This window comes from Nymphalis io, chromosome 14 (assembly GCF_905147045.1).
Source record: "Nymphalis io chromosome 14, ilAglIoxx1.1, whole genome shotgun sequence".
NCBI lineage: Eukaryota > Metazoa > Arthropoda > Insecta > Lepidoptera > Nymphalidae > Nymphalis > Nymphalis io.
In genome coordinates this window covers 6,004,472-6,017,311 of record NC_065901.1, presented here as the reverse complement: position 1 = coordinate 6,017,311, position 12,840 = coordinate 6,004,472, and the positions used below count along the sequence as shown (strand labels likewise).

General features: G+C 31.8%; 1 protein-coding gene across 2 annotated transcripts in view; it reads right to left on the bottom strand.

The window, feature by feature from the left end:
- LOC126773362 (uncharacterized) overlaps positions 1 to 12,840 on the bottom strand; it is a 69,962-nt gene that overhangs the window by 50,050 nt on the left and 7,072 nt on the right. The window contains exon 4 of one of the 2 annotated variants that reach the window (XM_050494274.1): positions 8,791 to 8,901. In XM_050494274.1, the coding sequence (XP_050350231.1) occupies positions 8,791 to 8,901 (111 nt within the window). Of the gene's footprint in view, positions 1 to 3,777; positions 4,023 to 8,790; positions 8,902 to 12,840 lie in introns of those variants that run through there. The other variant, XM_050494276.1, reaches the window with a different exon arrangement.

The window sequence follows — 12,840 nt, the reverse complement described above, 5'->3', positions numbered from 1 at the left end:
AGATTTAGTGTAGGTACCTTGTATCATCCTATTTTAGATACGAAATAAAATAAAAATCGATGTACTTTTTATTTTTTAAAGTACATATATTAATTCTTACATTGAATAAAGTTATGCATTCCCATTTAGCTCTGAGCATATTCAAATGTTGTAAAAACGAGAAGCTCACATACTTATATTACTGCGCAATGAACTGTCGATAGAATAATATGTGTTTAAGAAAACAATCATATTCACATAGTTTTCTTGGATGTATAACATTTAAAAGGACATTAGAAGTTAAACCTCTTTTTTTTTTTTTTTTATAGAATAGGAAGGCGGACGAGCATATGGGCCACCTGATGGTAAGTGGTCACCAACGCTCTTAGACATTAGCATTGTAAGAAATGTCAACCATCGCTTACATATCCAATGCGCCACCAACCTTGGGAACTAAGATTTTATGTCCCTTGTGCCTGTAATTACACTGGCTCACTCACCCTTCAAACCGGAACACAACAATATCAAGTATTGCTGTTTTGCGGTAGAATATCTGATGAGTGGGTGGTACCTACCCAGACGAGCTTGCACAAAGCCCTACCACCAGTAACGAATGTAACGAATGTAACGAATTAATCAAATCAAAATATTTTATTCAAATAGACCTTATCAAGAGAATCATTTATATTAAAGTCTTCAATATATACAAATAAAAATTAAAAATAGCTACTGCACAGATAAACTTAACTGTTATTTTAACAAGTACCTACATTTGAATCGTTAAGCGCAACCACCGCTTCGGAATATGGATTCAACTCGGGAGAACCGACATGAATCTCGTATTCTATGCGTTCGCTAAGCTTTGTACAGTTGGTATTGGCACGTGCGTGAAGGTACATCCAACACATGTACCAACGTACAAAAGGTAGCGCGCGTAATTTTGTTGGATAACTGTTTACCAAAAAACATGAAAACGCTGCTCCAATGCGGGTTCGTGGAATACACATGTGTCAGAATTTCAGCGAATTTAGACACGTGCAGGTTTCTTCACGATGTTTTCCTTCACCCTCAAGCACGAGATGGATTATTAATACAAATTAAACACATGACAAATCAGTTGTGCTTGCTTGGGTTTGAACCCACGATCATCGTTTAAGATCCACGCGTTCTATCCACAAGGCCATCTCGGCTCTAACGTTTGTCAGGCATTAGTTATTTATGTGAAACCAAATAATAAGTAAGATGATAAGCTTAGAATTGTAGATTAAGTCAGCTAACGTAATACCATTCCTCTCGAAGATAAATTACGTTTAGATTACAGTCAAAATATTAGTTGAGATAAAAATTGTAATTAGTAAAATGATTTATGCGAAATCAGAAGTTGGAGTGTCCATCGATCGCTTAAACACTTTACGGTCGTTTCTAAGAGTGCATCTGGTGGTAGAGCTTTGTGCAAGCTCGTCTGGGTAGGTACCACCCACTTATCAGATATTCTACAGCAAAACAGCAGTACTTGTTATTGTTGTGTTCTGGTTTGAAGGGTGAGTGAGCCAGTGTAATTACAGGCACAAGGGACATAAAATCTTAGTTCCCAAGGGTGGTGGCGCATTGGCTATGTAAGCGATGGTTGACATTTCTTAAAATGCCAATGTCTAAGGGCGTTTGGTGACCACTTACCATCAGGTGGCCCATATGGTCGTCCGCCTTCCTATTCTATAAAAAAAAATCTGTGTTTGTGTATTCTCTTGAGCACTATAATATGCCTTACGTTGGCTCCCTTGAGCATGGCCGACGAGACTCCATCGGTCAGTAGAACATTAACAGGACTTTACAGAAGAATGGTTATCCCATGAAAAACATAAATGTGAAATATGAGCCAAGCAATATTATGATAAACCTTGGTTGTTGACTTCAACGACAAAAGAAGTGAGATCTAAATGGGTGCCAAGTTCAATGGTCAGTCCTGAAATTTATTTATAACAACATAAAATTCATATCATTTCTTCGTATAACTTAGGATAATATACAGAAGCCTAAGGTCTGACTTGGCTAGTTCTCGTATACGAATTATTATTAAGTACCTACTAAGTCATGGTAGTCACCTTCTGGTAGTCTGGTAGTCTGGTGGTCACCTTATGTTCGAAGGCTAGTTTCTACCAAAAAGCTAAATTTTCGGAAAAATAAAATAAAAACTTACAGCTTTAGAACTTGCAAAGGCTATAATATAATTCGTATATAGTATAATGGAATACCACCGTGATTTTTTTTAATTCAAAGATATATATAAAGATTATAAGATATAATTTTAGTATTTATAACTACTTGTAACTAAGAGTGTAGTCGACCATCGTGTTTATTATGTTATTAACTGGCATTTAGTATTAATTATTATTTCAATATTTTGCGCACATCAATAGTGTAAGATCATTATTTATAAATAATTATTTAACCCAACTACCTATCTGGATGCCAAATTTGAACTTTCTAAGTCATCTGGAACTGGGTAATAGTTTTGATCTATAGGTCAGTCATTGATAAAAATGACGATTTTTAGACATTAATATCTAAATAACCGTTTGAGGTGAGTTTATGAAATTTGGAGCTCATCTCGCAAGTCTCAATAGCTATATTTGACATGTTTATGTAAAATAGTTTTTAAGTTATGAGGGGGTCAAAATTGGCTCCAAATGGTTCGTGTAATATTACACATGGTGCTGTTCGCCAGTTCTGTTAGCTTGAACTTGGCTTGACACGCTACCGCGTGTCTAGATAGTGTGATAATTATCACAAAATGAATAAATGTGATTGAAATGACTTGAATAAGATTGCATCACGTCAAAATAAAAAGCAGAATTTACAGAAGAACCGTTACCACAAGCGAAGAAGAAAAAAATAAATATTACCGAAAATATATCAAAGGGTATGACTTCTGACTAATACTAATAGCGAAAAGATTTAAATTAAATAATTTGTGAAATACTTGTAAATATAAAATAATCGCCACACAAACCGAATGAGTACAAGCTTAATTCGGCTTCTTATGTTTGTTCTACGCGCTTCGTTTATTCCATTCTTTGCTTTGAGTTAGAAATATTACATTAATTTTATTTTTAAAATTTCAGTCCAAATAAAGATAAGGTAATAAAATTATGTATTTGTTTGGGAATCATCACTTGTCGATTATTAGTTTGGCACGAAAGGTTTTAACACTTTCGTCCTAATTATACGTTCTCTGGTTTCGACACTACTCTCTAAAATGTGCTTCTTAAAGATCAATAATATCTTAAATGAATTAATCTATCTTAAATCAATCAATCTTATTATGGCCCTGGTTTTAAAATATTAAAAAATAATACATTATATAATAATAATGTCCTCTAGACCGAATTCGGCCACGGCTGCCAATCTCAAGAGAGATTAGCCAACTGCGCAGGAGATATTATAGTGCACAAGAGTGTGCGCAAACACAGGTGCACTCTCTATTCCCTGGCTCTCATAATCCGATGGGACGGCAGTCCAACGCGACCGGAAAGAGTTCAGGCGCAGGACTAACGGTTTTACGTGCTTTCCGAGGCACGGGAGTGTACACATTTCCAACTTCCAGACTTCGGGCTACTACTCTGACCGAAAAACCCAATAACATTTTACTGGCCCGACCTGGGAATTAAACCCTACACCTACGGCGTTACACCTAGCCACTAGACGAAAGAGGCTGTCATACGTTATATAATTATATATTAAAAACAGTGTAATGCTACATTTTATACTTAATTTTTAATATGCCTAAAGAAAGCTTACCTCCGACGCCACAGTAATGAATCAGGCGATATACTGCGTTTACTTTTAAGCCAAGCCTTCCTTATACTTGCTAAAGGAAGGCTGTCTCGCCTAATAGTCCATCGAACTCTCGAACGCGACCTTATCACATGCAAGTTTTCGTTATCATTTTCCATTTGCGTCTTCCATTTGGCGACTAGAAGTGTAACATTAATCACGGAATGCCAATCAACACTTGACATTTAGGAAATAACAACACTTAATGAGTATTAATTATAAATATTTTCACAAATAACACAGTTTTAATCAACAAAACACGAAGTCCTTGCATAAACTGAGTGTTATCGTGTCTTTCTTTTACATATTTACTTTAGAGATACGGTGGAGCTTGTGTCAACAATGATTATATGCCTGAAACTGTAATTAAATTAAATTTAATGTAAAAACATTTTATTTTAATCCACTTCACACATTAGTTATATAATTGTGTCAACATAAGACAATAAATTTATTGTTCTCAAGTACATTTAAAAAGACTATAAAAATAATATTCACTCCTACAAAGGCAGTTGCAAGCAAATAAAATAATGTTAGGTATTTAAATCATTCTGGGCGACGACGAACTTTTCTTTTACTTATTTTAATTACAAAAAACAGAATCGATAGAATTAATAGTTAACTATGCACAATAATTGATAAAATGAATTAGTAACTGAGTTTATTTCGGATACGATGATATAATAGAAATAATGTAAAATAATGAACATACTTTATTTTAAAATTTGTAATACACCACTATATCTAGCCACACGTGTATTTTCGCGATATTTTCCTTTAACACTGTGAAAGATTCAAATTGTTAATACAAATTTAGCGCTTAAAAACATCGTCGTTGATATTGCTTACCCGCATTTGAATCCACAGCCCTCTTTAAGCTACCTTGATTCTAATTATCATAATCTGAGATCAGCATATTTTTTTCTAAGGCTAAGTGTATATATTTTCTTTATAGAAGGTTGACCACATGGCCTGGTTTTTAATGTCATCTGTAAGGTTTCATTTAAAATGTGTGCGTGTGTTTAAGTTTTAATACATAATCTATATAACTATTATTTATAGAAAACATAATTAAATAAATATGTTTATTTATTCATTTAAATAATAATAATAATATCCTGGGACATTTTTCACACACGGCCATCTGATCCTAAATTAAGCTTGTACAGAGCTTGTACTACGGAAACCAGACAACTGATATACTACATATACTATTTTTCTTTTGTAAATACATACTTATATAGATAATTACATCCAGACTCAGGACAAACAGACATGTTCATGCACACAAATATCTGTCCTGAGAGGGAATCGAACCCACAAATTTCGGCGTGAAAGGCAAATGCAAGCATCCACCAACCACGTCAACCGGCTCGTCTTAATTTAAATATAAAATTATTAACCATCTGGCTCCCGATAGAAACATTAATTACGTAATTATTAAAATTTTCAAATCAGATTCTTATCTATACATATTATAAATAAGAAAGTAAGTTTGTAACGCTTTCACGTCTAAACTACTTAACCGATCATGAACATTTTGCATACACGTTGTCAGGACTACAGAAAAGGACAGGGACAGCTAACCTAACACCTTCCCTCCTCAGTCGCGGGAGAAACCACGTGGCGAAATTAGTACAATCTTATATTTAGAAAGAGGGAAATTAAACTTATATTATTTGAAAGATACTTTACCATTAACGTATACAAAAAAGAATGTCGAATATCATAAAAAAAGCCTACTTAAACGTAAATAATCTAGTTATATCTCGTTTTATCTAGTTTTCTTTTTTTAATTAAGTTTACTAAACGACCTTTAAAAGAAAGAGATTGAATTCAACGGAGCATCTATTGAACTATACTTGACTGTCTCCACTCTACAAGATGAGATCCGAGATAAAAACCCACTTCCAATTAGACAGAACTCGCGCAGCATTTTAATTAAAGTCGCCATTTGTTCGTTGATATATTATATGTATATGTTTATTAAAAACAAAAGATAGAAAGATTTATAAGAAAAAAATTCGTCAATGAAAAAAAGAAATAAAGTAAATGCCGGTTAATAATTTCACTAAACGTCAATAGCATAATGATTTACAGACCGCATTGTGCTGTAAAAAGTCGCTGGTTTGGTCCTGACTTGGTTCTTGGACTAAAATCGTTCCCACTCCTAACATAATGTAGGCTTAATTGGAGGGGTAAATAGAAATATTAATAATTCCTAAAAACGAGCATTACTACTATACTTTTTTAAAAAAAAATAATAATCTCTACTAGGAAATATGAAAATACGATTGTATTTATCAACAGAAACTTAATAAAGAGAAAGATTTATTTGTAAATTATCTGCTATATCATATAAATCTCTTAAAATAATTTTAATATTTCTCTTATCTCACGTGACGTTATCCCAGGTATTCTGAAATAGCTTTCGTAATACTGCGGCTATAAAGCGAGCCAACTCGTTATTCCAGGCCCAAGACAAGACTGCAGTACATTATATTAGTAATCATATTTCAACATTTTGTATTGTGTATTACTATTATATACGCTATCACTGTATAACTAAAGTTATATAGATATCTTATATTGTATCTTTTCTCTATTCTTATACTGTACAAGTTACCTGTCGCCGGGTTCGCGCGGTTCAAATAAGTGTCTAAATAAAGTCGTCATGATATTTTTCTTAAGCAATCGTCGTCATATATCAACAAAATTACACAAAACCTTATTTGTTTATACATCAAAACCTTCCGCATGAATCACTATGCCTATTGGTGACAACCGAATGAAAATCCGGTACGGTAGTTTTTGAGTTTATTACGTTCAGACAAATAAAAGAAAAAAGTAAAATTCGGTAATTTCAGTCCTGGCGTATTATATATTGTAAATATTAAATGAGCTTTAAAAGTGCACAGCCGAATATTTAGTTATAAAAAAAAACATTCACTATTTGTTTTGCTTAACTGTTTGAAAGGTAGAATTTATGATATTCAAGTTTTCTTTGCATTGTCTTGTTATCAAGAGATAAGAAATCTATGCACAGACTGAAGTTAGTTAGAGCAATAGGATAGTTAGATATTCTAATAGCTTGCTATTATATGTAATTAATTTAAAAAAATTTTGAATTGGAATAAACGTTTAGTTATTGCCTTTGAATAAACTTCTGCAGTACAAATTCCACCTCCCCGTTCCATTTATATATACATGCAGGTATTATGTATGCCGATGACGATATGACATGCCGAGCACGAGATGAATAATAAACACAAATTTAATATGTGAAAACTCAATGGTGCTTGCGCGATATTTGAAAATACGACCATCAGTTAAAATTCCCGGGTTCTACCGCTGGGTAATTTTGTTCATAGGTTTGATTACACGCGCCCTATATGCTTACTTGTTGATCAAGCGAGACAGAACTAAGGAGTTTAAAGGTTTTACCGTTGTTAAACTACTTAAGCGTTTGCTTTGTCGCGCAGGTTCAACAACTTAGATAACAATCTTCAATATGCCTTCTAAGTTTTACTCTCTAAATTAATTAGGTTACTTGCACTTGTTTTTCATACTAACAAATAACTACTACAAATCTTCGATATTTATAAAATAATAATTCAATAACTGTAGTACCCTACTACAGTTATTGAATTATTTCAGTATATCAGTTATTTAAGTTCGTAAGTACTCCTTAAGATGATATAGATAAAAATGTTCTACCGAACAACAGGCTTTGGTATAAAACCTTTTTTTTATGTACGAACAAAGCTTGCATTAAAAAAATACGTGACATATAACTTATCTGTGGAACAAATAATGACTCAAGCGTTTCAATATCAAATTAAACATCTGAGGGTTAAATTGTTTCTAGAGATTAGCCTTAGTTTTAATGTCGCAAAAATTAATATGTATTACATAGGTACTCTCAGTGGCGGATCTATATAATGTCCAAGTATAGACTATGTAATTTGCTGCTACTCTTACTTCGACAATTGTCAGTTTCCGAGTTACCTAGTTTGTTTTTTGTAACTCAACAGTTTAGTTGAAATTGCACAAAACTATTTTATACATTGTAAAGTTTTTCTGATTTTTAATAATTATTTTTAGGTTTTTAGAAAATAATGATAATATTTTTAACTGAATTAACAGTGGATGGAAATTATTGAGCGAAAAAAAGCAACGCGATATAAAAAAAACAAAACACGGGAAAAATGACTCGCTTACTGGTTGTCAGTGTGATTGCACGAATTCCAATGCAAATTGAAATATAATAGTAAAATATTAATTAGTATTAAATTATAGTACAAGTTACGTGTGAAAGAGAATAAAACGTTAAAAGTTAATGTGAAGGATTGTTTTACTGGGGTATATTTACAACATATATCCCGATATTTATTTCCTAGGTGGTAGGGCCTTATGCAAGTCCGTTTGGGTAGGCACCACCCACTCATCAGATATTCTTCTGCTAAACAATTCTTAGTATTGTTGCATTCCGGTTTGAAGGATGAGTAAGCCAGCGTAACTACAGGTACAAGGGACATAACATCTTCGTTCCCAAGGTTGGCATTGGCGATGTAAGGAATGGTTAAAATTTCTTACATCGCCAATGTCTATAGGCATAACCACCTAATTTTTAAAAAAAAATTGCATGTTGAATTAATTTCTCAATTAATAAAAATATGTCAACCATACAAAGAACATAGATGTTAACAGCTTTTTAGTGTTTATCTATATCAGTGAATTACTCATACAGTAATAATTGAAAGATAATGTCAATATGATTACATATAATATGTCATCCATATACCGTTATTAATATAATGCTATAATTCATCGTGATCATCTTTTATCAACTGAGTCATGTACCTATATATTACTTAGTAAGTTCGCGTTGAAGTAATTGTAAAATCGACAAGGTAATAATAGTTAATATTGCTATTCTTTGCAAATAACACTTTTTAATTAAAAAAAAATACTTACTGTCCCAAGTAAGTCGGTGTAGGCACGCGCAGATGTCTTCGAGAGCGCTCGGCGTCGCTGCCGTCACTCGCCTCTTCGAGGCCGACTGCGCTCCCCGACCCGCCCGCCGACCTACGATAAGCTCGTGTTAATTAGACTAGTATTTGTAAAAGACAAATGAAGCTATAACTTTGGCTAGTCAGTCTTGTAGTAGCCATAAAGTCATGGTAAGACTTATAGATATATAGAAAACCTAAGTGCACTTTTAATTAAATTGACAACCAAAAATTATTTAAATTAAATGAGCGTTTTACCAAATATACTCACAAATAATGAACGATACAATAAAGTTTTAAAGTTTTGAAACGTTATAATTAAAAAATAGAAGTGGATATATTTATCAAAAATATTTAAGAAATAGTATACCATTATTACGATCGATTAAAGCATAAATGAAAGTGGTCATCTGTCTTAATTTTCGATATTATAAAACGCTCTACGATCCTTTTATTACTATTTCACCCGGAAAATCTTTTAGAAGAAACCTGTTCGGATGAACACATCCCATATTGTAACCTTGAATCTAACTAGTGACTCGTAAAATATTAGAAATGAAAATTAAAAGCGTCATGTTTTATTCATCCACGCTTTTATAATCTGTTCCAACTTTATAATTATAAGGAGTTACAGTTCTTATTTAATTCTATTTTAAAGTGCGAGTTGAATAAGAGCGAGACAGTTGTGGAAATTCAGCAAACTTCAGTGAATAATGCACTAGCAATTATTAAAAGTAATTTTTTTTTTTTTTATAGTAAAGGAAGGCGGACGAGCATATGGGCCACCTGATGGTAAGTGGTCACCAACGCTCTTAGACATTGGCATTGTAAGAAATGTCAACCATCGCTTACATATCCAATGCGCCACCAACCTTGGGAACTAAGATTTTATGTCCCTTGTGCCTGTAATTACACTGGCTCACTCACCCTTCAAACCGGAACACAACAATATCAAGTACTGCTGTTTTGCGGTAGAATATCTGATGAGTGGGTGGTACCTACCCAGACGAGCTTGCACAAAGCCCTACCACCAGTAAATATAGTAAATATTTAATATTATAAAGTAATGATAAAATGTTAAGCGTAAATAATCGTGAAGAAGTTTTAAATGCCTATTTTACTCGGAGCGCGTAATTTGATGAGCCACAATATCGACGTTTCGTTTGGGACAGTGAATTATTAGGTAATAATATTCTCTGACATAAGTAGTAGTAGTAAGTAGTAGGTAATTAAACGTTACATTTTATCGTTATTTTATTAAATCTTAATCAGGAATTCATTATTCTTTTATATTGTGGCTTCGATATGACTAATGACTATTAGTAAATAGTAATCATTAATAAGTAGTAAAAACGCGTTTGATGTCAATGTAGCAAGCTTCATTTTTGTATCGTGTTTCTATTAAAAATAATAATTTACCAACTACAAGTATATACACAGAAAATAGCAATAAAGAACGCATTTAGACATAAATATTGCTCAATATTTTATATTATTTATTCTTTCAAAATTAAAATGTTTACTTAGTGCAAGAATAAGTGACAAAATTAGTTTTTTTTTATTCTAAAAATGAACGAAAAATATTGCGTATAAAGTGAAAAATCGCATGTAAAAAAATTATAAGCTCAAGATAAATAAAATGACATAATATTGTACGTGCTGTGATATTAAATGGTAGTTATTCGTGCACATGCATAATACCTTGGCATTATAAGCTCTCAAAAAGCTGCAAGCAGGAACTAATTGTTGGAACCTAGGTGACCTATGAACTCGACACACGCCATGCCGATTACCTAGAAATAATGCACAAAGCTAAACCTATATCACATAATGCGTATCATTTATAATTTTATTAAATAACAAAAACTACATGTATAATTGTTACTAAAGGATTTCTTTTTTTTTTTTTTTAATTACAACGAAATTAATTTTAATCGATTTTGAAATGCATGGAAGTCTTTATTAATAAAAATCTAAAATGACAGTACTACATGTTCTCACTCACCGAAATATTCTCTTCAAGCGACTAATGACTTGATATTTTATGTACACTTTAATCACAATATAAAATATCCTCAATTTACTTCAGTTCGTCACAACCAATGACCACTACACGAAAAGTCCGACACCATAGCAATAATTGAAAGGTTTTTATTTTATGAAACAATAAGCATGGAATTTTAATATATGAAATTAAAATCTAAACGGTGGGTGGTGCATGAATATGTTAAAACCTTTGCCGCAAACTATAACCTAGAGAAAAAAAAACGTTACAACATTACGATGACTTACAAGTTGATTGGATTACACGAAGATAGCATCAATTTTAATCTTATCACTGTTTCTAAAGATACAATGCTTTTCTATTAGGATATTTATATTCAAAACTAAGCATAACTTTAAACGTATAGCATATATTTTTAATAAAAAGTGTATCACTTAGAAGAACATTGAACACAAAGTGTAACGAATTATCAAGATGTATGTGGACAATTAAATATGTGATTTAATGTAAAATTTATATAAGTGCATTTTTATATTTATAACTTAAGCACTGCGTGACCGTGGAACGTTTATACCAGTTTTAACTTGATAATAACATCTCGTCCAAATAAATTAAATCAACATTGTGAAAATTTTCTACTTTACAATTCAGCATTGTTTTCAAGCAAGGAGTACGTCAAAACTAAATAAAAAATGATACCAAAACACAACCCTATTCTTCTAACCAACACAATTTTTCTGACATTAGTTAATTGATGAAAAAATAGGGATGAAAGGACTGACCTCCTTCGAGTATAAATTTTAACTGTATGTATAAATTGATCAACTAATAATTAAAAAAAAAAAAACAAATAAAGGCTATTCACTTTTTACAGAAATGAGGTAACACTTGTCTGATTATTACGATATATGTAATTTCAATGATCATTATAACACTTCACTTTCAACTTGGCTGATTCGAACTTAACTCAACTTAATTCAAGTACAAGTGAAATTTATTGAGCAATGTATTCTATATTACACTTATTATTCTTTCTGTTATTTCCTTTTCGCCGTCCAATCGCTTCCATACTGTACCTATCCCTAACAACCCGAGGAGCTGTCATCTGGGCTAAATAAATTAATTACTCTAAAATAACCTTTATACCGATAACATAGAGCCTAAATTGATTTGTAGTATTTCTCATTCTACAGAAACATGCGCAGTGGTGCATTGCGCATAATATTGATTGCAATCATATGTGTAATGGAAAATGTGGCGGCAATTTCGTCTTCAAATATTCTTTAAAATTATTTTTGTATACTGTAAATTAATATGGTCATTGTTATTAAATGCATATTATTACTTGTTCTTATATTGGCTTATTTTTAAAGAATTTTTACTTAATGGCATTATACCTTACAAATTGTGTTTGTCCAAATACAGATTTTACTGCTTTAATCAAACCATAGTACTTCGATCATCGTTTAGGTCAAGCTTTTGTTTTTCATTAGAAGCCTTTATAAAACAATTGTTTATTTATCTACAGTAAATTGCTTATCTTCAAGACGACGTGGGTCTGATAAATTCTCTTCTGGTGAATCTTATTTATTCTTATCATTATTATATACACGTTAGTTTATTATAATGAGTATTTTTACTATATTATATTGTACTTTATAATTTATCTCGTGTAAAGGTGAAGAAACTAAGGACAAAAAACAAAAAGAATATGACGCACATAATTGTTTTCCTAGATTTTTTCTAATTTTTTCAATTTTTACGGTTATTTTCATGTTTTATTGAATGTATATTTCTATATATAACTATTATTTGTATCGAAAACTGTCGTAGACTTTATATAAAATGAGGAAAAATTAAACTTATACCGTTCAAAAAGTTCTACCTACCATAGATTTGCACAGAAAAAAAATTGGTAGAATTCACCCAAAAAGAAAAATCACACGTAACTCTCGAAATAATAAAAACTAAATGAATAACGTTAAATAATTAACGAATTTAAAAAAAACT